The sequence below is a fragment of the Haliotis rubra genome, unplaced genomic scaffold, assembly GCF_003918875.1.
Source record: "Haliotis rubra isolate DU_JTF1 unplaced genomic scaffold, ASM391887v1 Scf1713, whole genome shotgun sequence".
In the NCBI taxonomy this organism is placed as follows: Eukaryota; Metazoa; Mollusca; class Gastropoda; order Lepetellida; family Haliotidae; genus Haliotis; species Haliotis rubra.
The window spans coordinates 23,010-50,281 of record NW_025765685.1 but is presented as its reverse complement, the minus strand read 5'-3'; the positions used below and the strand labels follow the sequence as shown (position 1 = coordinate 50,281).

The 27,272-nt window shown below is 40.2% G+C and overlaps 2 protein-coding genes and 1 long non-coding RNA gene across 5 annotated transcripts; all 3 read right to left on the bottom strand.

Moving 5' to 3' along the window:
* Window positions 1-762: 762 nt before the first annotated feature.
* On the bottom strand, window positions 763-2,423 carry LOC124272666. The gene is made up of 2 exons (XR_006897399.1): window positions 1,811-2,423; window positions 763-1,779 (listed from the first exon to the last, which is right to left on the bottom strand). It is a non-coding gene; the product is annotated as an uncharacterized LOC124272666 (long non-coding RNA).
* A 685-nt stretch (window positions 2,424-3,108) lies between these two features.
* LOC124272665 (zinc finger protein 501-like) lies at window positions 3,109-8,282 on the bottom strand. Of its 3 annotated transcripts, none has more exons than XM_046707848.1 (3): window positions 8,204-8,282; window positions 5,364-5,420; window positions 3,109-4,862 (listed from the first exon to the last, which is right to left on the bottom strand). In XM_046707848.1, exon 3 carries the CDS (start codon window positions 4,789-4,791, stop codon window positions 3,307-3,309), a length of 1,485 nt encoding a protein of 494 aa, XP_046563804.1. In that variant the 5' UTR covers window positions 4,792-4,862; window positions 5,364-5,420; window positions 8,204-8,282; the 3' UTR covers window positions 3,109-3,306. The 3 variants fall into 3 exon arrangements, with proteins under 3 accessions (XP_046563804.1, XP_046563806.1, XP_046563805.1); XM_046707850.1 differs by lacking the exon at window positions 8,204-8,282 and adding an exon at window positions 7,788-8,197; XM_046707849.1 differs by lacking the exon at window positions 8,204-8,282 and adding an exon at window positions 7,546-7,678.
* A 3,344-nt stretch (window positions 8,283-11,626) lies between these two features.
* On the bottom strand, window positions 11,627-25,074 carry LOC124272664 (zinc finger protein 883-like). Its single transcript, XM_046707847.1, has 7 exons — window positions 24,934-25,074; window positions 21,077-21,135; window positions 19,379-19,472; window positions 18,563-18,639; window positions 17,063-17,257; window positions 15,382-15,631; window positions 11,627-14,069 (listed from the first exon to the last, which is right to left on the bottom strand). The coding sequence occupies exons 2-7, from the start codon at window positions 21,086-21,088 to the stop codon at window positions 12,715-12,717; spliced, it is 1,983 nt and encodes a 660-aa protein (XP_046563803.1). The 5' UTR covers window positions 21,089-21,135; window positions 24,934-25,074; the 3' UTR covers window positions 11,627-12,714.
* Window positions 25,075-27,272: the final 2,198 nt, after the last annotated feature.

Genomic DNA, 27,272 nt, shown 5'->3' with positions numbered 1-27,272 from the left:
CAGGGACGCAACCCACAGCAAATGGGTTGCCCAATTTGGTCGCTAAGAGCCATTTGCGTTACCCAGCACCCACCACGAGGAGGTTGCTCTTCAAGGGTGCCTTTCCAGTATAATTATACCTTGGTCATGGATACCAATAGCTTGCCACTGTGTAATATCTGAGAGTCAACATCCTACCGTGTCAAAGAAGTTAATTTTCATACTGTCATCTTTTAAACAAGCTCAGAAAACCCTGGTGCACATATTGTAATTGTGAACTTTATGCCCCAGTGTTCTGGCAGCTTCGACCACGTGAACATGCCACGCATAGCTTCAAGATCATGTGTGAAGCACATGCTTTAAATGTGCATTCCTGTGTGCTGGTGTATGATTGCCTATTTTGGGCAAAAATTTCAAACTTTGCCCATGTATTGAAGTAGTGTTGAATTAATGCACGTGTGTAAATGGTACCTCTCACACCACAGTTCTGTTTAGGTGATCTGTTTTACCAGAATGCATACGGTAATTTGTTGACTGTTTCACAAAAAAGCAAATTTATTTATTCAGACACCAACCTTGCAGTCTGTGTTATTGGGATTTCTCCAGAGTTTGACAACTGTAGAGTTAAAAATACTGAAAAGGTAAAAACATCCTGTAATTCATCTCCCTGATGTTTCAAGGGTATGTGTGTAACTTTCGAACTTCAAACTCTGACCCAGCAATCAATGGACATATATAACACATTAATAACTGTACATGTAATTTCAAGTCAACATTCTAGAATGCAAATCATGAACTGTTTATTCACATACCTTATAAAATACATTCTCGACAAAATCAGTTTCAAATCGAAACCCTTATCTCACTAACAAAATCGTGATGACACATCAATAAAACAGTGTGGAACTTTTATATCTTATTATAATTATCCTTGTAATATCTGAGAAGGTAACTCATATTCAAAAGAGCTGGTTTAACTCTGATATTCTCACAAGTCAAACAATTTCCTTACTGCTTAATGCAACATGTAATATTTAATGTATGTGAATATTGGTGTGTTGAGAATCAGTGATCGATATTATGAGCAACAACAGATGATGTCTGGGTCTGAAGAAACGCAGTCAACCAAGTCACTGTGTTTGATCTTCTTATTTATTTAATATTCAGGGCATATTCAACACAGATTCTCTACAAAGAGCAAATACTAAAGAACTACTACTACAACTACAACTACTACTTGGCACGTCATGTGGAAATGCAGGTTGCCAGACTCTTACAGCACCATCTCATAGGGTTGACACCACTTCAGGATGTTATGTTTGTCTTGAGGTTACTTGAATGTCCAAATCCTCTTCCACAATCACTACATTGGACAAGTCAAATGCCACTTTGATAACCCAACTAGGTGTACGTCCCCGCTCCTTGCTTTCCCAAACCACTTCACCTAAGAGCCTTGACACATAATGATACAAAGCGTGTTACTGTATCTCATGTGAGTAATTTTCCCCCCACTTGACACACTATTCAGATTCGACACTAGTGAGTGTGAGTTGTAGTTTTTACGCCACTTTTATCAATATTCCAGCAATATCACGGCTTGGGTAACCAGAAAAGGGCTTCCGACATTGTAATCATGTGGGGAATCAAACCCTGGTCTTTCAGCGTGACGAGCGAACACTTTAACCACTAGGCTCCCCGACACCAGAGACACTCAAGATTATCTGATTGTGAAAATGTCCTCCCCCATCCCCTTCAAGGTTTTTAGGGATGTCACGATACATAAGTTTCATGAATCGATACCTATCACAATACCCATCTTACGATTTGATACGTATCACAATACCTATTTTAGCGGCATTATTGCATAAACTTAGTTACATTTTGAACATTAATATTTCATATTTTATAATTGTCCATGAAAAGATCAACATTTTTTATTCTCATAGATTAAAAAGTTCTAATTTCCCATCATTGTGCATGAAAAATAATCATTTATAACTCTCATAACATAAAAAAACATGGTACATATTTAAACCTATACTTTAAAACTAAATATCAATACAGTTTTGAATGTATCAATAGATGTATCGTCTTAGAAAAAGTATCGATGTATCGTGGGGATTCGTGGCATCCCTAAAGGTTTTGAACAGCATGACGTGTGTCTCTAGGTTCACTCACCACAGTGGGAAACTTCATGTGTTTTGCAGCTTACTAGATTATTTCGACTGTTGTGAATGCATACACTCAGCAGTATTCCAACTACATTATGGTGGCTGGTGAATAATCAAGTCAGACAGTCCATTAATTGACATCATGAGCTTGTACATATTCAAATGTCTTCCAAGGATTGACTGATTTTTGTTTAACGCCCCACTCAGCAATATTCCAGCTATATGGTGGCAGTCAGTAAATAATAGAGTCTGGACCAGACAATCCACTGATCAACAGCATGTGTGAGTGAGTGAATATGGTTTTACCCTGCTTTGAGCAATATTCCAGCAATATCACGGCAGGGGACACCAGAAATGGGCTCTACACATTGTACTGATGTAGGGAAGGACACATTGTAGCCATGTGAGGAATTGAACCCGGGTCTTCAGCATGACAAGCGAACGCTTTAACCAGTAGGCTACCCCACCGACCCTGAACAGCACGAGCATCATACTACGCAACTGAGATAAGTTGATACATGTCAACCATGTCAACGAGTCTGACCACCCGATCCTGATAGTCACCTGTTACGACAAGCATGGGTTCTAACTTGGATCTTCTTGAGCGTGTTCCAAGGAGGTCAGTGGACGGAAAAGGCTTAAATTCAGCATGACGCACAGAAGAGCAGCACACAAGTTACATCCTGCTTTCCCAAACTGGTATGGTAGTGGGGTTCTCGTGTGCCAGGCCACTTGCTTCCTGAAATGCTTCCTCACATTCATTGTACCAGTTAGGACCAGTCAGGTGGTGTGGGGTAGCCTTGTGGTTAAAGTGTTCACTCGCCACGCTGAAGCACAGACCCTCGTGTCTTTGCGAAGGTTAAAGATTTAAAAAAAATATTTTTGTTTGAGATGACCCCCAACTTGAAATGCTACTCAGTACAATACATTATGACAAGAATAATGTATTGTACTGTGAAGCATTTCGAGTCGGGGGGTCATCTCATAAAAATATTATTTTAATTTTTTAATCCTCGCAAAGACATGAGGGCCTGTGCATCGAAGACCTGGATTTGCTTCCCTACATCAGTACAATGTGTAGAGTCCATTTCTTGTGTCCCCAGCCGTGATATTGCTGGAATATTGCTAAAAGCAGAGTAAAACCAAACCCGATCACTCACAAGGGCCAGTCAACACCATGAGTAGCCAAATGTCTCTTTCGGTGAAATGGATGTGTAAATTCTTTCTCGCACAGGAAACAAGGAAACGGTTTGATTCCACTGTGCATGGCTACGTGTAGTCTCATATGGTGAACATCTGTAAATGTTTTCCCACAGTCTGTACAAGAATAACGTTTTTCTCCACTGTGCTCCAGCATGTGTCGGCCTTTCCAACCCTGATTCTGTCCATGTTTCTGTGGGTTATCACAGGAGTTATTGTTCTGTGTGTCAGTATTCGGGTCCTGACCTTCTATTTCTCCAATAATGTTGGTTGTGTTAGTACCATGTTCTATGTTCCTCAACTGAGCTGACTTTTCTCCACTGTGCGACAGCTTGTAGTGTCTCTTCAATCCTACAAGTGTTGCAAATGTTCTCCCACACTCTGTACATGGATCAGGATTGACCAAATGATTTCTCATATGTTTCTTCAGGCAAGCTGACAGTGCAAATGTTTCCCCACATTCTCCGCACAAATAAGTGTTTTTTTCAGCATGAATCTTCATGTGTTTCCTCTTTGAAGAAAGCTCGTTGAATTTTTTGAAACAAAACCTGCAAAAAGTGGAATAAGGTTTTCGTTCAACGTGGACTAGCAAGTGTTCTTGAAGGTCACTTGGACGTGCAAATACTTTCTCGCACTCCTTACATGGAAAAGACTTGAGTTTTCTGAGGCACCTGTGTGCCTTCAGTTCACGTCTTGTACTGTAATCCTTCCCACATCTACGACAGTGTCGGCGTTTCCGACCCTGATTCTGTCCATGTTTCTGGGGGTTATTGGTTTCTGTTGATGTCCCCTCAACTCCGTTGTTTCTGTCTTCATTGATGACAGTGTCCTGGATGTTTACTTCAGGACAGTCTCTGTTCTGTTCATGGCTCTCTCCCTCCCCTAAAATACCAGACATGTTACTGCTCTGAGCGTCTGTGTTCTCGTTCTGGTTCACAGTCTCCTCCACAATATCAAGGGCATTAATGCTCTGTGTGTCTGTGTTCTCGTTCTGGTTCACAGTCTCCTCCACAATATCAAGGGCATTAATGTTCTGTGTGTCTGTGTTCTGGTTCTGGTTCAAAGTCTCTTCAACAATATCAAGGGCATTAATGTTCTGTGTGTCTGTGTTCTGGTTCTGGTTCAAAGTCTCTTCAACAATATCACGGGTGTTAATGTTCTGGGTGTCTGTGTTCTGGTTCTGGTTCAAAGTCTCTTCAACAATATCGCGGGTGTTGATGTTCTGGGTGTCCGTGTTCTGGTTCTGAGTCTCTATCGCCTCAACAATATCACGATTGTCAGTGTTCTCGTTCTGGTTCACAGTCTCCTCCACAACATCACAGGAGTTATTGTTCTGTGTGTCAGTATTCTGGTCCTGACCTTCTATTTCTCCAATAATGTTGGTTGTCTTAGTACCATGTTCCATGTTCCTCAACTGAGCTGACAGATGTCCTCCATGCATCTTCTTCAGATGTTCCAACAACAACACCACGGAGGAGAACCCAAGGTCACATCTGTCACATGGGTAACCATCTGCAAAATCATTTTTATACAATATGAATATCTGGAGCAGGAAGGTTTCTCACATACTCCAACATGGGCATGTATCTCTCAAGGAAAAATACAATGAGAAAAATGTAACACTTGGTCCTTTGGTACAGACATGGCCTGTGAATAAGAGTGAGTTTGTATGGTTTTACGCCGCTTTTAGCAATATTTCAGTAATATCACGGCGGGGGACACCAGAAAAGGGCTTCACACATTCTACCCATGTAGGAATCGAACCCAGGTCTTCAGTGTGACGAGCAGACGCTTTAACCACTAGGCTACCTACCTACCTACCCTAAAATTTAAACACAGTGTAATCAGAACCACAACATTTTTTATATTTGGCCTGAGTTGTTAAGACTTGATAAAAAATATAAATCATGTCATAACCTATTTTAGTGGCATGAGACACCTTATATGTGAATGTAAATTGCATTGGTTTGCTGATAGAGGTAAGATGAACATCCTCCTGGTATCTTCACTCACCCACAGAATGCTCTCAGTCTGCACCTGATCGTCTATGCAGTTTTTCGGAGGTCTCACCTGAAATATAGACATTATGAAAATGAATATTTTGGGATTAACCAAATAACGTCTGACCCCAAATGCTTAAAACAACCATATGCTTTATGTTACTACGAAAGAGCAAATACCTTAAAAACATTACAGTTATTCTTATAGAAGAACTTTTCATCAAGATTGCTGAGAATTACAAAGAAATCCTAAAAATTCAGAGGATTTAGTTCTTGAGATTTCTGAAATGGCATTGCCGTTATTATCTATAAATAATGTGCTTTCATTTGGAAAAAAACTCACAACCAAATAATCTGTACATTGTGACTTATGGCATACATTTTCAAAATGTTAATGCTTTTAAAAAACAACAACTGAAGTTTCCATTTCACAAGGATGAGCAAAACATTGCTAGATGTCATTCAGCTGGAATATTGATGTGCATGGCATTAAGCAATAAACACATAAAGACAAACTCAGATTACTAAGATCAACATTCTTAGGTCTGTGTGAATTACACTTGGAGGAGATAGACTGCAGCTAATTGAATGTTGATGACCATTCAATACACAAAATTGGGGCTGTGGGGAAGATTCATGGTTAAAGCGTTCGCTCATCACACCAAAGAATAGGGTTCGATTCCTTACATGGGTGCAATGTGGAAAGTCCATTTCTGGTTTCCCCTGCTGTGAAATTGCTGGAATATTGCTAAAAATGACTCACATAGAAAACTCGAGTGAGTGAGTTTAGTTTTACACAGCTCTTAGCAATATTCCAGCAATATCATGGCGGGGGACACCAGGAATGAGCTTCACACAATGTACTCATGTGGGGAATCAAACCCGGGTCTTCGGCATGACAAGCGAGCACTAGAAAACTAGAGAATGAGTGAGTGAGTGAGTTTAGTCTTATGCCTCCAGGGGTTAAAAAATCCCATCGCCCGATGCCCGGGACAAGTCAGTTTTCATTTTGGGCGATCAAATAATGGTATCCTACTTGCTTAAGGTTTCATTTCATATCTACTCAAAATGTAGCTTTTTTTAACTTTGACATGATGTGAACAAAATGAAGTAATTTTCGCAATGATATTAACATAGAGTTATCTGTCTTTGCTATTTATAACTTCTCGATAAATAGTCCAGTAAACATTAACATCAAATACCATGTTGATTTATTCTTTCATAATTACATCAACACGATTATGCCATAAAAATCAGGGCAAGTGGAAAATTAGTCAGGACAAGTTACTTTCTTAAAGTCACTTGCCCTGTGGCAAGTGGCTTTTTACAAAATAAATTGAACCCCTGGCCTCTTTTAGCAATATTCCAGCAATATCACGGCGGGGGAAACCAGAAATGGGCTTTACACATTGTACCCAGTTGGTGGTTGTTGAGATGTCATGTCAAAGCTTATCATCACGTATTCATGGGTTTCCCACTCAGACCGAGCAGGCGATTTCATGGTTTATCCCACTAGTCAACTGTGAGAGTTTGTAGGACATGACCTGTACCCTCGACTAACAACTACTCTCTGAAATCAACATATTTTACAGAAAAAACCAGTTCATAATACAAAAAATAATAAGGGGGTTTCTTGAACAGACATGTTTCAGTGTCTGTATGACAGACTAAGATTCGGACAGAGACATTCAGACTTACGCAGCCTTTTTCCAAACCATAAAGTAGACAAACCATAGATCTATATAAAATCACATATGTTATGCTAGTATTTGACACCTGATTCTATCAGATGTCATATTTGCGATAGATTGTGCTACTCAGGGTGAGAGAAGTGAAGCTTAAGAAACTTTTCACCCCTGAAACGTTCTTCATTTCCCGAAACTGTGGAAATCTAGACTTGCCACATATTCTAGATTTGCATGGACTTGGAAATATTTGTTTCAGGGTCTGAATGACAAACTACTTGTGCAACAGAGACTATGGGGTTATGACTACTGATAGATATTTATTACCCTACCTAACTAACATCATCAATAATTACAATACTTGCGTTATAACAGTTATAAAGCCCACCCCTCAATATCACAATTTCAAATATAAATAGAACTCTCTCAAATAAATAAATAAATAAATAAAAATAAATAGAATACAGGGATTATAATTATTGCACCATATTCATGCTGTTTAAAACTTACCCCACATGCGACTTCGGTTTCAGACGTTTTGGAATGGACTGTTTTGTATGCAGTGTTCACAAATGGTGTTTCAAAGTAACAGGACATTGGGTCCTGTAAGTTTTAGATGTCTGTCTGACCCATTGAAAATTCACAGGACCCATGGAATAAAATTAAACACACATTTCAGATTTAATATTTCTTATAATTGACATTGAAATTATTAACAAACATAAGATTTATAAACAGCAAACAAGTGTCACCTGTCACATAAAACTTCAGTCAGAGTCATTGTGAAATATACAGTCAGACACTGGGGCCGGCGGGTTGTAGACTTCTGTCAGACCGTCGGCGAATCTGCCAGATTTGTCAGAGGGTCAGACGCTAATCGTGAACACTGGTATGCTATATTTTTCAGCTGCAACAGGGTGTAAGTTCCAAGGACATGCATGAATTCATCAATAAAGTAAAGCATGAATATGATTGTAAAGTTTTACCAGATCACCAAGGGAAAAGTCGATTTCAAAGCAGGCCATATCTTTCACCAATGAACAAACATGACAGGATGAACACAAACACGGGCATCGCATGTCGGGGAGACCGATTTGCTCGATATGGACACGTGCATCATACTACGTAGGTCTAATCTACTGTTGTAAATAAACACGTATTATAATACCTGCTCGAAACGGACACTTTATGTGTAAGGTTCCCCTCGGGGCACACGTAAACAAACCATGGGAAGGCTTACTCCGTTTGGATTGAAGCCAAGACTGCCAAAACACAAAACGGCAATTTCAAGTTGCGGTAAAAACGGCCATGAATACGTTCATATGTGTAGATCTCATGTCTGATATTCTAATTTAATTTTCTTCACGTTCAAAATTGGATAATTTTCGCAAAGCGATTTTGAATGTCTGCATATTTTTGTGCAAGTATAAGGAAAGTTTGCATAAAAGGATGATCAGTATGATAGACAGACTGTTGAGTGAGTGAGTTTAGCTTTATTCCGCACTCAGCAATATTCCAGCTACTAGTAATGTAGTATATGGCGGCGGTCTGTAAACAATCGAGTCTGGACCAGACAATCCAGTGATCAACAGTATGAGCATCGGGAACCAGTCTATTTGCCCCAGCCACAAAATGACCCAGCACATTTGGTCAAAATGCCCCGGATTTTTGGTCAAATTGCCCCAGGAGGGGTAGGCCTACTCGAAATGTATTAAAGTGATTTAATAGTATTTCCATTTCATAGTTGACGCCAACTCTTTCCATTTCATAGCTGCTTTTTAATCAAAATATATATGCTATATATGTATTTAGGGTTAGGTCAATGACATTTCAAATAACTTTTACTTTATGCAAGTTTATGTTATGCACAGTTGCTTTTTTCCCGTTGGTATAATATATTATATCTCAATTCAGCAAACTCGAATACTCCACATTGTTTACCACGGTCTTTAATTAGTCCGAGATGAACTGAAAACATGTGTGGACTCGTCGGTCATCTGTGCCGCTGTATATTTCACTACAATTTCACTTTTAGCAATATCACGACGGGGACAACAGAAATTGTATTCACACATTGTGCCCAGTGCAAGTTCATCATGATTCTGAAATAAACGTGAATAATGCACCTGTGCAAAACAGGTAAAATACAACACGGCATGTATGTATGTGTAGCCTACAAACATCACGCTCATCCACCGAGTAGCACTGACGTAAGTACATAACCAATAATCCAACGGAACTTCTTGTGCTTACATTCTTGTGTACTCCCCAGGGAGTTGAGACTGATAATACGATGTGCCGTTGAGACTGACATCCAATGATCGAGGGAAAATATACCAGCGCCTTGAGCATGCACTAGTTGCGCTATATAAGTATCCTATAATAATAAAATAATAATACGTTTCCGGTCTTATTACGTAGGCTTTACGCCATTCATTTACCACTACTACACTGAAAAGTATATTGATTCCAGAATATAATGCGGCCTTAAGGGGTTTAACGTCGTACTTAAGAGTATTTCGCTCTTATGACGACGTGATGCGTGTGTATGTGTGGCTGCTTGTACTAGCCCTACTCACTAGCCCACTGAGATACCATGCCGCAGTGAAGCATGAATACCCCACTCAGACACATTATACTGACTCCGAGCCGACCAGTCCTTGTCGTACCCACTAATGCCGAGCGCCAGTCAGGGACCAACTAGTACCATATTTTAACGTTTTTAGGTATGACTCGGTCGGGGATCGAACCTTCCGCTCTCCGGGCGGACGCTCTAACCACTATACCACGGAGGCGGTTCATAATTTATGGCTAGGGAGTTTGGGTGTGGGTGTGGGTGTGATGTTGATTTATATGGAGAAAATACCCACCCCCAACCCCCTCTCCCTCCAGTACATGTGTACAAAATTCATGACTCCTCAACTCTTGGAGAAGGGACATTATGTGATTTACCTGTCCATTGAAATGTGAGTGAGTTTACTTTTATGCCCATGGCCATATCATGTAGATGGTGCATGTCCTTGTCACAATCCCATGAGTAAAATGTAAATGTCAACTCCACTGAAATGTACATAATAATGCCCATGGCCATATCATGTAGATGGTGCATGTCCTTGTCACAATCCCATGAGTAAAATGTAAATGTCAACTCCACTGAAATGTACATAATAATGCCCATGGCCATATCATGTAGATGGTGCATGTCCTCGTCACAATCCCATGAGTACAATGTAAATGTCAACTCCACTGAAATGTACATAAGAATGCCCATGGTCATATCATGTAGATGGTGCATGTCCTCGTCACAATCCCATGAGTACAATGTAAATGTCAACTCCACTGAAATGTACATAATAATGCCCATGGTCATATCATGTAGATGGTGCATGTCCTTGTCACAATCCCATGAGTAAAATGTAAATGTTAGTTGCATCAACAAGGAGTGTTGGTATCTGGAAGGGTTCTTGAAGACATGTGATGTGTAATTCACCCATCTACTCAATTTACTTTCCAGGCTGATGTTGCTGATATCCTGTAGATGGTGTATGCTAGGGTTGTGTGTGTGAGGGAGTGTAGTTTTATGCTGCTAATAGCAATATCCCAGCAATTCCTGTAATATTCCAGAACCTGTGTCTTCTATGTGATGAGCGAATGATTTTATCACAAGGCTACCCCACCGCCCCTGTGTAGATGACATGATAAAAGAAGGCCTTCAACTGCCACGAATAACGAGCTTTTGTTTGTTGCATAACACCGCGATCAGCAATATTCCAGCTATATGGCGGCAGTCTGTAAATAAATTGAGTCTGGACCAGACAATCTCGTGATCAGCAGCATGGCTCAATCGATCAATTGGGAACCGATGATATGTGTCAACCAAGCCAGCGAGCCTAACCATCCCATCCTGTAACTCGCCTCTTACGACAAGCATGGGTTATTGGAGACTACTACCCCGGATCTTCACAAGTCTGACAGCATAAAAGATAAGGAGACAAGTATATAATGTATACTGACATATCATATTTATTGTACCAAACCCCACATCAAAATATTTCTAAATGGATAACTTGTAATGGGCCTGATGAAAAAACATTGTTGACGTGTACCATAACCACACAAGAACAATAATAAACATGATTTCTGATTGATTAACTATTTATAAATGTACCCAGTGTGAATATTCATGTAAAGGGGGATTCTGCAACATTGTTGGAATAACAGTCAAATTGAAATCCGTCAACTTCGTCAAAATCAGATTTTGTACTCTGACAAGTCTGTCTGCATCATGGTGAAGATCAGAGAACCTCTCATAAGCAATTTTCAACCACCCAAATAAAGAAACCATGAACGGGTCCCTGAAGCAACCAGGTTTCAGATTTCTAAACTAGTTAAGGTATGACTTTCAACACCTACTGCAACAGTAAATCCCGACCACATCAGCTGTGCTTGGTTGGTTGGTTTGCTGTTTAACACCACACTCAGCAATATTCCAGCTATATGGCGGGGGTCTGTAAACAAGGAGTCTGCACCAGACAATCAAGTGATCAACAACATAAGCATCAATCAACGCAATTGGGATACGATGACATGTGTCAACCAAGTCAGCGACCCTAACCACCCGATCCTGTTAGTGGTATCTTACGACAAGCATGGGTTACTGAAGACCAATCCTAACCCAGATCTTCAGGGGCATCTGATGCTAAGACTTTCACCAACTACTCCAACAGTAAATCCCAACTCCACTACATCAGCTATGACAGCTCATGTCTGCAGGTTCCCCGACCGAGTAAAAGCTTTTCCACACTGATTACACTGATGTGGCCAATCTCCACTGTTTACTATTTACTCAGTAATTTTTATCTCTGCCAAATGAAAAAAGCAGCCAATCTTTTCTATTTTGATGCCACGGTGCTCACAAATGACAGGATATCTAACATTATTTTCATGACACTGAAATAAGACGTGTTTGTCTGAATATGGCGCTCACTTGTACCTAGAGTTTTGGAATAATTGATGCTGATTTGAGAGTTCAACTGATCAGCCTTCCTACAGACGTGTTCCCAGATCTACAAGCAGAGGTGGCTGTGTCAGATACAGATTTGATTTTAATGAGATTGTAAAACTTCACGTCAGGATTCTCTCTGCACAGCACACAAGTAAATACACATATAAGACAGAATCATCAAGTCATGTTACAACACTTAGCTGCCCACCAACGTTTCCTGTCATGTTTGTTTGCTGTTTAACACCACACTCAGCAATATTCCAGCTATATGGCGGTGGTCTGTAAAAAAGCAAGTCTGGACCAGACAATCCAGTGATCAACAGCATGAGCAATGACCTCGTATGGATACAATGACATGTGTCACCAAGTCATTTAGCCTGACCATCCATATATGGTCGCCTCTTACGACAAGCAAGGATTGCTGAAGACCAATTCTAACACAGATCTTCACAGACCCACGTGTGTTTGAAGGGAACATGCACTTACACTGGCTATTGTCAACTATTATCACAAGAGCTGGGAAAAGTACCAAATGTGGACCCGATCCCATGGGTTGCCTGAAGATGAATTCTAACCAGATCTTCCTGAGTCACTTCCCCTAATGTCTCATGGCAGACAAACTGATGCTACGACCTTCAACACCTACAGCAGCAGTAAATCCCAACTAAACTACATCAACTGTGAGAGCGCATGTGTGTCTGCAGGTTCCCTGACTGAGTAAAAGCTTTTCCACACTGATTACACTGATATGGGCGATCTCCACTATGACACCTCATGTGTACATGCAGGTGACTTGACGTTGTGAAAGCCTTCTCACAAACAGTGCACTGATGAGGCCGAATACCGGTGTGACATCTCAAATGTTTCTGCAGACCACCTGACTCTGAAAAGGTTTTCTCGCATACAGTACACTGGTATGGCTTTTCACCACTGTGACACCTCATGTGTCGCTGCAGGTCACCAGATGTTGTGAACGCCTTCTCACACTCACTGCACTGATAAGGCTTGACTCCATTGTGACACCTGATGTGTCTTTGAAGGTCGCTGGATTTAGAAAATGCCTTCCCACACTCGTTACATGGGAAAGGCTTGACACCAGTGTGGCTCCTTAAGTGTGTCTGTAGGTTACCTGACTGTCTAAACGATTTACCACACACTGTACATCGATAGGGCCAGATACCAGAGTGACACATCATGTGTTTCTGAAGGTAGCTTGACAATGGAAACGCCTTTCCGCACTCAGTACATTCAAAAGGCTTGGCTCCACTGTGACAACTCATGTGTGCTTGAAGGTTACTCGGCCGCGTGAATGTCTTGTCGCATTCACTACACTGATGAGGCTTGACATCGCTGTGACACCTCATGTGAGAGGTCAGGTCGCCTGACGTTATAAACGTTTTCCCACATTCACCACACAGATAAGGCCTGACAGCAGTGTGACTCTTCATGTGTGTCTTCAGATCACTTGTTTCTGCAAATGCTTTCCCACACTCGCTACACTTATAAGGCTTGACGCCTATGTGACATCTTAGGTGCTTTTGCAAGTAACTTGATCGAGTAAACGTCTTATCACACTCACTGCAGGGATAAGGTCTCACTCCGCTGTGAAGTAACATGTGTCTTTGAAGGTCGCTGGATTGTGTAAACGCTTTCCCGCACTCCCCACATGGAAAAGGCTTAACTCCACTGTGATATTTCATGTGCATCTTCAGGTGACTTAATTGTTTGAATTCCTTCCCACACTGACCGCACTGATAGCGCCGGACTCCAGGGGAACCGTTGTTCTGTTTCATGGGAACCATCGATGCCCCATCACCCCCAGCACTACTGACACTTTCAGTTCTGTTGTCGCCATGGTTACTGTTCTGGTTCTCCATTTCCTTTCCAAGGTCGGAGCTGTTAATGCCCTGAGTGTTCACTATGAACCGCAACTGAGCTGTCAGTTTTCCTTTATGCATTTTCTTCAGATGTTTCCACAAGAACACCACGGATGAGAACCCAAGGTCACAGTTGTCACACGGGTAGCTTTCTGGAAAGAGATTTGCAAAATATATACCAATACATAAGAATGGTATAAATAGCTAGAAAGCTTTAAAATATACCACCCTTCAAAAGTTTAGACTCACTACCAGTATAAAAGTAACCGCTTACTTCAGTCAACTGTTTTTGCAAAATATTCCATACTGTTTAAAGGTACTGTTTTACACATGAATTGATGTATTGTAAAACAAATTCGTAATGTTGAGAAGATTATTGTCATGAGTTCAATAAATGATGAAACTCAGTGAAAATTGGCGAATTCTTAACAACTTTACACCATAACCCAGCAGTTCACATGCACGATATTTGCACATGCTTTTCAATAATTTGCATGATGCTTGTGCAATTCATATGCATAAGGTTTGCAGTTGGTTCCCCCAAGAATCTGATCATTGCCCTCAATTTAATACCTAAATTGTGACCAAAACAAAACAAATATAATTACACATTTTCAAACTCACCTAATTTATAATAACCCCTTATGTTTAAAAATTTCACAGGTGACTTGAGGTGAGGTGAGGTGAAATTGGGTTTAACACCGTGCTTGAGAATATTTCGCTCATATGACGACGTGCATGCGTGTGTATGTGTATGTGCGGCTGCTTGTACTAGCCCAGACTGAAGCTGGTTTTATAGTGCTAGCCCACTGAGATACCATGCCGCAGTGAAGCATGAATACCCCACCCAGACACATTATACTGACTCCGAGCTGACCAGTCCTTGTTGTACCCATTAATGCCGAGCGCCAGGCAGGGACCAAAAAGTACCATATTTTAACGTCTTTTGGTATGACGTGGCCGGGGATCGAACCCGCGGCCTTCCACTCTCCAGGCGGACGCTCTAACCACTACACCACGGAGGCAGTCACAGGTGACTTGAAGTTCACCACCATCAGGACCAAAGCTAAATCCAGGACACTCCAGGTCTGTGAGAGTGACAGTTTGCTGAGAGCATAATTTACGGCTATCACTGGTGCTGACATGCTATCTACGTTAACAGATTATTCTTTGTGTAAGTGGGGGCGATGGGTTAGCCTTGTGGTTAAAGCGTTTGATCGTCATGCATGGGTAAAATGTGTAAAGCCCATTTCCAGTGTCCCCCGGTGTGATATTGCTGGAAAATTGCTTAAGCGTTGTAAAACTATACTCACTCACTCTTTGCGTAAGTGCTCAACTACTATGCTATAGATCACATGTCATGGACCAAGAATATTTTTGGATCTTTTAAATGTAGGTTTAAGGCATACAAAACACATTTTATGATCTCCATGTATTTTGTTCAGTACATCTTGAACTGGTTACCTTGACTCTGTGGTAGTTTGAGTTGTCTCTCAATACTGAGTTCCTTCCCATACTTGTGTCCATACCATACAAGCAGCTCGGAACCCACACCAATCTCCTTGTACACTCTGTAGTAGATATGACCTTTGTATTGAAATGTTGTCAGATTCTGTTCCTCCTCTGTACGTGCACAGTTGACATATCTCATCCAGTTGGCCGTGCTGCAGTTGTGGCCATCCACAAAGTGGGAAGGTTGTCCGTTAGTATGTATCTGAATGGAAAAAATATGTGTTAAAAACAAATAATTTTATCATAACATTGCAGACAGTGGCAAATGTTACATAACCTTTGCCTCTGAAAAATTCTGAAAAGCTCTCTGAATCATTGTAGTGTTACCAGACCTTGAGTGAGTGAGTGAGTGAATGGGTGGGTGTGTGGTTGTGAGGGTGTGTGGGTGTGTGGGTGTGTGGGTTTAGTTTCATGCCGCTTTTAGCATTATTCCAGCAATATCATGGTGGGGGACACCAGAAATGGGCTTCACACACCTTCAGACAGCAAATTTGTACAGTGAATGACCTTGGATAGGTAATGATTATGAAAATATCCTCAGCACTTGCTGGAATCAAATACAATGTTCCCAAAATTTTACTTCTTTTATCAACATCCATCTGAATCAAAGTAGGGCTGGCTTATTGCCTCTGTATCAAGTATAAGGAAGAAGTGAAGCAAGTCTTAGATGTTTCCTGGTTTGCTGAAACCACAAAAATGGCTTAACTCAAGTGTGACACACCATGTTTCCACACACCGAAGGTCAGTCCAGTTCTTTAACAAACTGACCATACCGATGAAGATACAAGTTAGAATTGGTCTTCTGTAACCCATGCTTGGTGAAAGAGGCAACTAAGGGGATCGGGTGGTCACACTTGCTGAGTTGGTCGATGCATGTCATCAAATCCCAGTTGAGATCGATGCTCATGACGGCAATCACTGGATTGTCTGGTCCAGGCTCAATTATTTACAGAACGCCGCCATATAGCTGGAATATTGCTGAGTGTGGCTTAAACAACATACAAAGCAGCTAGAAACATAGTCTGGGACAGTCACAGATGTTTCCTTCTTTGTTGAGCATGGGTATGGTCCCAACTTAGCTAGAAACATGGCCAGTAAGAATCTTCGACAAAATCTTTTGACAAAAGGTCACTAGTCTCTGTCACACCCAAGGGAAGCAGCTCTGCACAAACAATTCCTGTGCTTGAGGACTGGGCCAACCAGGCTTTGTAACACTACATGTAGTGACCCTTTTGACTGTGAAACTCAACGTAGCATTGCAGCAATGAATGTCAGACAAACTCATTGAATGGGGTGAAACGGTATGCTGTTACCACAGTACGGTACGTATTGCAGTACAAGGGGTTCGGTTCGGTCCACCTCGGTATACGAGAACTTACATCCTTGAAAGTAGTGGCTGTCTAGCAAAGAAATGCATAGATTTTTGACAAAATGATTCGATTTCTCGACATAATAGAATTTTTTTTTTAAAGGTTAATAAAATAACGGTAGGCAAACCGAAAAGACCAACTTTTTGGATTGCATTACGGTATACCAAACCAAAGGGAAAATACTGATGTTCTTCAAATACAGCGGTATGCCATTGCACCCGTCAAGAAACAACCTTTCTGTATAAGTTACTATAACACCTTACTTGCCAGCTGTATCCTGATCGTTTAGGAGGTTCTTCACTGGTGATGATGTCTCCCTCGTATGGGCCGAAGCAGGTGCGTGGCACAAAGTCCTGATATGCCCAAACTCCAAGACCAGCTCCTGGAATCCCAGATTCCTCAATCTCAAGACCAACAGGCAAAGTTTTCCAAGCCCTGTCTACACTTCCTGGTCTTTCCTGGAATATTAAATTTACAGGATTTGTTCCTTGTCAACTACCAGAGCATGTAACTATCAAATCAGTATTGGATAATCATCAACATTTGAAAGAAATATTTGAAGAATTGAAAATGGATGCTAATAATGAGCTTCACACTCATTGGTTGAAAATGTGAAACTAATCATGTCAGATGAATGAAACCAGAGGCTGAATAACACTGACCTTAACCAACTGTTGATAACTTGAGCAAACACTCAGTCTAAGTAAACTTAGGCTCAGTATTATTCGTTACACTGCTATACTGAGTCTAACAAACCCTCGTAGAAGGTCGCATCAGCTAACCTTTGAGCGACCTATGACTGTCCAATCAAACACAAGACGGCCGAACATATTTAACCAATCAGATAACGACTACTTGTTAGGGTTCCTCGGGACTTAAAACAGTTTATGGATTTTCTCTTCCCTGGTTGCTGACACTGATCTCTCAACAAATGAAAATCCGCAATAAACACAGATATTTGACCTGCAGTATATATGCTTAGGGGTTTCTAATGACATGGCTTACATTTCTGCAAGAATATTGAACATTGACAAAAGTGCTATTTTCAACGACTGTTTAATCATTGCTTCTTCCATGTGTATCACTCAGGAGCGATCATGCGGAAAATAGTATTTGGAATCATTTGATTTTTTTAGGTAAAGGTTCAAATGGTATGTGCGAATGTTAACTTTTGCGATTTGGTAAGATGTGTTCTGATTGGTCAGTCCAAAAGGTTAGCTGACCTTCTACTAGGATTTGTTAGACTCAGTATAGCAGTGTAACGAGTTGATAATCTGATAGGTTATGATTTGTCCTTCTTTTAATAGATTATAACATCATATATCTAAGAGACAGATAATATGGTGGAACTTTTATGGAGAAGCATGTGAATGTGAATGACAACCCCTCAAAAGTTTATGAACAAAGACACCCCCCCTGCTTGTCATGCACAAAAGCACAAAATCAGTGACGCACTCCATAGTACATGTGTACAAAATTGATTACCCTAACAACCCCCCACCCCCGAAATGTGGCATTCATTGCAATAAGGAAGTTGACTATCCATAGAACTTGGTTTTCCTACTTCTAAAATGACTCTTAAAGAAATCATATATCCATATGAAAGTATCTTTTACATAGATGTTAGCAGAATCATCGACATAAACATTTCACCTCTGTAGACAAATGATATTTTTTCCGACTGTGTCACAAATGCAATTCCACTGAATATGATGAGATCCTCTATGGAAGTCCACTTATTAACACAATGAAGATGAGTGTACCTTGACATCTGTAACCATGAGGAGAGGTCCATGTACTGAACAGTCCCCTTCGTACTCAATGTTGCAGTCTTCGCAATCTGAGGAACACAAACACACTAGTGACAGTTTGACAGCACACACAGATAAGACAAGAGATATTAAGCACCATTTTGTGGTAATACTGAGGGGTGATTGATATGTTCTGAGCCTCCACATAAAAAGTTTGACTTGACATGAAGACATATTTTTCAAAATCATGCCCTTCCACACTGATACCAGTTTACTGAGGCCAAATAAAAAAAAATGTTGTGGTTCCGATTACACCTCTTTAAAATTTAGGGTAGGTAGGTAGGAAGGAATTTTTGTTTACATTTCTTTTAGAAGTAAAGTACTAACTAATAACACATTTATCAATGTGTAATTGTTTATTCAATCAAGCTTGTGGCCATCATGTTGACTTTCAGACATCAGAATGACCGATGTCCGTTGGTGCCGGGAAAAAACAATGGTATCTGAAAACTTATTTTATTCATACCTCGTAAAAAAACTAGGGTCGGCACCAGAATTCAAGGGTCGGTGGGGTAATTGGAACCACAACATTTTTTTTTAGGCCTGACCATGTCAGGGGGACTTTACCCCAGTTTCATTTAGTGCCTTCTCTGGGCTGTTTCAAAAGTTTTCCACAGCTGCAAAGACATCAGCATTCGAGTTGAGATATGTTTCTTGAACTTGATCAGAATAGTGTGTGAATGGGCATGGCAATTCTTCTTTGAGAAAATGTTTTCCTGAGAAAACTCTTTCACTGTATGTTTTTTTATACCTAGACATGCTACTTACACAAAAGACTGTCGTCAGTTGCAACCTCCACATCCATGTAGTTATTCCGGAGTCTCTCGCACTCTACTGGACGTGAGCTTTCTCCATATGGCTCCTGTTTCATCAGAAATTCAGACACTGCAGGAAAACCTACTTGATCTAAAGTTACCAGATATTTTGGACAAGCCCTCCCTCGACAATCTGCAGGGTATACATACTGACAAATCTGCACTAGTACCCTGGATGCTTCAACGGCTCAGCCCGACAATTGTAGAGATCTAACCATCCCTCTATTAATCAATAGTGATCAGGGTTTTACATTCACTCACAAACATGCAGGTGCCGGAGACCCCTATTTATTAGTTTTAAGGGTCCTACACCAGTGTTTGCAATACTTTAATTTGCCAGTTGGCCATCAGGGTTGTTGCCGCCTGCAGGCTTTAAAACCTACATGCCCTGAATGAAATCTGCAGGCCCATTTTGTTGAAGTCAAACCAATAAAAACAAAATAGACTACACTGTACACAGTTCCACCCAGTTTCTACAAAATCAATTAGTGAAGCCTATGGTGCAGAGAAAAGTTTTTATTTGTTAAATACTGGGGTTGACATTCCTATGCGCAATGTGCTGAAATATCAGGAAGTGACGCTGTAAGTTATCATAACATGACGGATCATGGATGATTCCCAAAAGTTAATAAAGAAAAAAATATGGAAAAGATTCCAGTTCAATAAAATGACTGTTCAACAATTTACTGAAGGTCACAAGGGCCTGCAAATATTTGAAACTGCCGGCCCGATACAATATCAGGGACCTGTGAAGTAACAGTATACATTTGATAATTTCTTTAGAGCCTGGAATGAATCATTGATCATGTGGACTGATGGATGAAATGATGCACGTACCTGCTCTGACAGAAACAACCAAACACATCGCAAAGTCCTAGATGTGTTGTGGGTACAATGAATAATATTGTGCGTCCCTCTGTACGCAGTGAATTGTTTTTCTGTGTCCATTCTCTACATTTCTGAGTACTGGATGCACATTTGCGTGTCACGTAAATCCCTGAATGATATTTGTCATGTTTCAATGCCTCAGATAAAACTGAAACACCTGCAACAGTGACTGGAAGCATTTCTTTCGTGACTAGTCTGACATTCCCTCCTGGATTCCGTGACAAATTTCTAAGAATTCCACGGCAAATTTAAATAGATTCTGCAAAATATTCTACAGTTAAAAACTTGAAGAAAAAAAACACACAAAATAATGCAATTTCAATCTTCAAAAAAGATCGATTTTGTGAACATAATTGCAGTGTCAAATTCATATAATATTATTTTAAGGACTGGTGCTGAAGAAAATATTACCTCATGATAAAGTCATCTTTTTTTGTGAATTTTTTGAAAATATCGTTATAACAAATTTCTCAGTTCATTTTTGTGTAACCAATCATAGTTTTGACATCTACCCCTACTTTTCGTTTCGGTTGATGGTCAATCTTGATTCAACATTCAAAATAAGTAAATTCCACAGTAGAAAAATGGTACATTCTGCATGTATTCTGCATGAAATTCCGCGGACCAGACGTTTTTCTGCATCAAAAGGTAATTTCTGCAATTTATTCTGCAACCGCGGAATCGCGGAATCCAGGAGGGACTGGTCTTACAAGCAGTAAAAATATGTCTGGCCTCAAAATATACTAAATATAAAGATACTTACATGGACGTCCATCTTAAAGTGTGACTCCCTACAACAGTAGCAAACAGCTATTTTTAGATCTGAAAGAAAAGTAATGATGCAGACTTTGGTAAAGAAAATCAGGCCACAACAAATTAAATACTGTTGGTAAAAATATCACACTGACGTCAAGATATATATCAACATGCATTGTTCGCACAGGGTAAGGGACAGTGGGACAGCCTAGTGGTTAAAGTATTCGCTTGTCATGTGGAGGAGTGAGAGAATGAGTGAGTTTAGTTCTAAACCGCACTCAGCAATATTCAGGCTATATGGCGACCAGACAATCAAGTGATCAACAGCATGAGCATCGATCTGCGCAAACTGGGAACCGATGACATGTGTCAACACCAAGTCAGCGAGCCTGACCACCCGATCCTGTTATGGAGGACCTGGGTTCTATTTTACAAATGGGTACAATGTGTGAAGCCCATTTCTGGTATCTCCCGCTGTGATGTTGCTGGAATATTGCCGTAAGTGACATTAAAACTTACTCACTCACTGGTACAGGGAACAGGATGAATGAACATATAATAGTTAAGAGTGAACGGTTCAGGATGTATTCTCAAGGGTGGGTTATACTGGTCACATCTGATCACTGATATCTAGAGTTTGAAAACAACCAGTCCCTCATGGATTTTCACTTGTCTTGGGCTAAGAGTCTTATGGCTGTGTCTAACACAGTGATTCTAATGATTCTAGTCGGTTGGTTGGTGTTTAACATCGGACTCAGCAATATTCAGGCTATATGGCGGCAGTCTGCAAATAATCGAGTCTGGACCAGACAATCCACTGATCAACAGCATGTGTGAGTCAGTGAATATGGTTTTACCCTGCTTTGAGCAATATTCCAGCAATATCATGGCAGGGGACACCAGAAATGGGCTTGACACATTGTAGCCATGTGAGGAATTGAACCCCGGGTCTTCAGCATGACAAGCGAACGCTTTAACCAGTAGGCTACCCCACCGACCCTGAACAGCACGAGCATCATACTACGCAACTGAGATAAGTTGATACATGTCAACCATGTCAACGAGTCTGACCACCCGATCCTGATAGTCACCTGTTATGACAAGCATGGGTTCTAACTTGGATCTTCTTGAGCGTGTTCCAAGGAGGTCCGTGGACGGAAAAGGCTGAAATTCAGCATGACGCACAGAAGAGCAGCACACAAGTTACATCCTGCTTTCCCAAACTGGTATGGTAGTGGGTCTCTCATGTGTGCCAAGCAACTTGCTTCCTGAAATGCTTCCTCACATTCATTGTACCAGTTAGGACCAGTCAGGTGGTGTGGGGTAGCCTTGTGGTTAAAGTGTTCACTCGCCACGCCGAAGCACAGGCCCTCATGTCTTTGCGAAGATTAAAGATTAAAAAAAATTATTTTTTTTAGATGACCCCCAACTTGAAATGCTATGCTTGAAATACAGTGATCAACAGCATGAGCATCAATCTACCAACTGGGATGCGATGAGAGGTCTCAACCACATGAGTGAGGCTGATCAGCTGATCCCGTTAGTCAAGCCTCTTACAACAAGCATGGGTTACTGAAGATCAATTCTAACCCGGATCTTCATGAGTCTAACAATGATTCTAATTTCCAAATATAGTCACGCTCCCAGGTGATTATTTCTTCTCAGTTTCATCGTTTTCTCCTCTTGCTCCTTTGGATTCACTTTCAAGCATTAGACAACTGTCACTATAAGTCCACTGGGTATATATCCATTATTCTCAATATATCACAACTGGGGAAGGGATCAGTTTGACAACATACAATGGCATCATTTTTTGTCTTTTAGGCATCCTTTTTCGTTTCTAAATAAAGCCAATTTCATTAAAATCAGACCTTTAACTTGGATACAATATCTCTCTGAGTGAAGAGTGAGTGATTAGTTAGTTTAGTTTTTAGCTTTTAGCAATCTTCCAGCAATATCACAATGTGGGACACCAGAAATAGGCTTCACATTTTGTGAAGTGAGGTGAAATTCAGTTTAACGCTGTGCTTGAGAATATTTTGCGCATTTGATGATGTGCATGCATGTGTATGTGTATGTGCGGCTGATTGTACTAGCCCAGACTGAAGCTGGTTTTATAGTGCTAGCCCACTGAGATATCATGCCGCAGTGAGACATGAATACCCTACTCAGACACATTATACTGACTCCGAGCCGACCAGTCCTTGTTGTACCCATTAATGCCGGGCGCCAGGCAGGGGCCAACAAGTACCATATTTTAACGTCTTTTGGTATGACGTGGTCCGGGGTTCGAACCCGCCACCTTCCGCTCTCCAGGCGGATGCTCTAACCACTACACCGTGGAGACTGTCCTTCACATTTTGTACATATGTGGGGAATCGAACCCGGGTGTTTGATTAATTGTACCCATTGACTGCCCAATCAGATTAGACACGAGAGGACTTTGGGCCAATTAGATGATGGCTTTCTTGAACGCACTAACATCACATTTCTTTCTCACATCAATTTAGATATTTCAATGTTATCAAAGGAAAACCAACGCAGGGCAAATATTCCCTTTCAGATTTGTTGTGTTTGTTGTTTCATAATAATTTTGCTATGTGGCCCAGACAATCCAGTGATCAACAACATATGCATCGATCTACACAATCGGGATAGGATCATGTGTCGACCAAGTCAGCAAGCCTGACCGACCGATCCCCTTAGTCACCTTTACAAGCAGCATTGGTTGCTAAAGACCAAGTCTAACCCCGGATGTTCACAGGTATCCCTTTCAGGTGTTTACCTCAGGAACAGAGTGTATAAAATATCAACGACAAAATGGTGCAGAGATATTTGTGACAATTTGGGAAAGTTTCTCAGTCTCACACACTTTAACACACAAAAAGTTGACAAACAGAAGAGTTATCTCCCTTACACTTTTTAGCCCTTTATCAGCCAGAAAAGTAAGTCCTTATCAACTGAGTTGTCTTATACAGGTAAGTCCACTGTTTGTGCGTGGTATGATACTATAGTGCATTCAATGATGAGTGCTTGGGTCTAAAGAACATAGATCCTTGTAAAGGTGTTTCTGGTTGAATGCACACATATTACGTATCATTCCAACATGTTCCAATCTCTGATCAAAAACAGGTTGTTGCATATTATCAATGTTTTCCTGCTTTATTTGAGTTATCAAGGGTACAGTAACAGAGTAAGCTGCATGTCAACCTGACACCTTTACAGATTCTACCTTCCTTCATATACCCTATCTGTATACACTTTTGTAGACCGTGCCTCACCTAGGTAACATATTCTTAATGATGCACTGTGATCAGATGAACAGGAACTATAACATGAACTGGTTTTGGGTTGAGGAATATGGACTCGTCTGCCATTTAGAGTACCTTGTTTTACTTGTAATTTGACTTTGTTTACAGAATATTTGTGCATTCAAAAACACACCTGGGGTACATATCTATTAATCTATATTATTCATGCTGACCACTACCCCCTTCAGTGTTAGTAACAATGTCTACGCAAGCATTTTCTAAAAGTATCTTACTTAACAACAATGAAGACATATTATTCAAATATAACAAGATTTGTTTTAAAGTTGCTATTCAAGAAGGTCTTTACAAGTTTACGTTGAAACAACGAGAATTCAACTGAAACTTGATAAGGCATTTCCAAACAGTGTTGTCCGAATGGTTCTTTTTCGTTGGAAATGAAAGAGTCTTGTCCATATATTTTGGAAATTTTAACGTTTAATTGTTGGGACTAACACTAAAATCAAGAAACAGCCATAGAAGAGATCAGACCAACAGACGTGACAACAACGCGACCTATGGGTTTAAGAGAGACCTTATATGTAAATTAACATACGGTCAGAATTTGGCTCCCATTGAAGTGCTTTTCCCTTGTTGTTTCCGTTATTTCATCGTTGTTACAGTAAATGTTTTCACAGCGTCGTTGTCTCTTTCCCTTTACTTTGTGTCGAATCCTCTTCCGGTACTAACGTTGTCAAGAGTTTACTCCTTTCAGTCATCTGCCGATCAGTGTGAGGAGTTTGTACAAGGCCCTTCAAGACTAAACTGGTTCCCGGCTCCCTTTGCGCGCTCTAGCTTGCGCATATTGCGATATGCGAGACGGGGCCCAGCTTACTTCAAGACTGGTTCCCGCAACCATCGACCTTCCTCTCACTGACAGCTGTGCTGGGTCAGAGCGACCTCTTAGTTACACAGACATATTTTTCAAAACAACAAAGCAGACAAACCATAGATCTATTTCCCTTACATCTGCCGACTCTAGTATTTTATATCTGATTAGGTCAGATGTGATACTCGGTATATTTTGTTACTCAAGGTGTGAAGTGTGAAGTTCTGAGAAGTCTTCATTAATGTGAGTTTACTCTCCCGACCCCAACCACCCCATCGCCACCTACAATTATTTACATTTGATATTTGCAAACTTGATATTTGCAAACCATGAATTGCTGCAATCAAGCGGATATAGAGATGGCAAGACTTTATGGATGATCAACTTTTTTTGACAATGGCGACGTTTCGGTATAGATTCTTATACCGTGTTCAAACATATGAACTTTATGGATGATCAACTTCTTTTTTTTACCCCTGCCGTGATATTGCTGGAATATTGCTGAAAGCGGCGTAAAACCAAACTCACTCACTCACTCACTTTATTTTGACAATGGCGACGTTTCGGTATAGATTCGTATACCTTTTTCAAGCATATGAATATATATGGTATAAAATATATGGTTTTGGTATAGATTCGTATACCGTTTTCAAGCATATGCAAATATATGCTTGAAAAAGGTATAAGAATCTATACCGAAACGTCACCATTGTTAAAATAAAGTTTTGTCATCTCTATAACACATCTCACAAATTATGTAGTTCAAAACAAAAACACCTTTTCCATAAATATTCAAATGTACAAACAGTTACATCCTACATACATCAAAATGGCGGTCTCTATACGGCTCATTCTCGTTTGTTGCGACCAGAACTGGGATACGACCAGAACTGGGATAACTAATATGGAGAATTATACGTCCTACTGTCAACTATGTATTTAATCGACAAACAATTATTAAGATCAAAATCAGCTGCACAACTCGTGTCCTTTATTTTAACTACTGATTGCTAAAAATGCCAATGTCAGCGCTCCATAGTCGATGTCCGCCATAATAGCTAAATATAGCAGCGCAAAAAATGTAGAAACGTGAAACTGAAACGAAATAGAATTCATTTTCATACGCTTTACTCTAATTACTCTACTAGCTTAAAATAAGTGATGTTCCTGGTTGTGGATGCTGAATTTAGGTGTCAGGTGTTTTTCATTCATTTTGTATTCATAACGGTTCATTCATTCCCAGAAATGGTTACTACTCAACTTGAAATATGACTTTCTTGCAATATCTAATGATATTTTAAAATATAGCTAATTATTCCTTTTAACAATATATGTGTATGCCCACAAATAGAACCAGAAAATATATGATGTGAATGGTATTGGATTTTTGTTTTATAGTTTAATAATTATGCTAATATTTGTAAAAATATAGTAAGTTGTATCTAAATATCGGCCAGCCTAGCCATTTTTGCATACAGTAAATAGTTTCTTTTAAAGTAAGAACGGGGAATAAAAGAAAATTAAATTATGTCATAATTATTTTTTTAATGATGTTACATCCATTTTTGATGGGTATGTAAGTATAACAGTTAGAGTTTGTTTTGGGGATTTAAGACTTCTAAGTTATTTGTGTTATGCCATTTGTGAGAGTATATAAGAGATTGGTATGTTGCTTGGTCATACTTTTCAGAAAATATTACTTTTGAAATACTCGAAAAATATACAGGTTCATGTACACATTCATGACACTGTAAAAAGAGTGGTGATCTATTATTTATAATGGTAGGGTGTATTCAGTAACATCACCATCACACATAATACTACGCTGATAATGCTGAGTTAAAGGTCCAGTTAAAGTTCTCATCCCCAAAAGTTCACATGGCCCCCCTAAGCAGTTAGTGGCTCCCTTTTTTATAACATGTTTAGCCTCCAAGTAATGTTGTGTTAATATTACTGCTATTACCATATAAGATTTGCCAGTAATGATCATTTATAGCTTTCATCATTATTGTGTACATGGAAGCTGTTTGTAACAGACACCAGACATACAAGGCATAATTACTTCA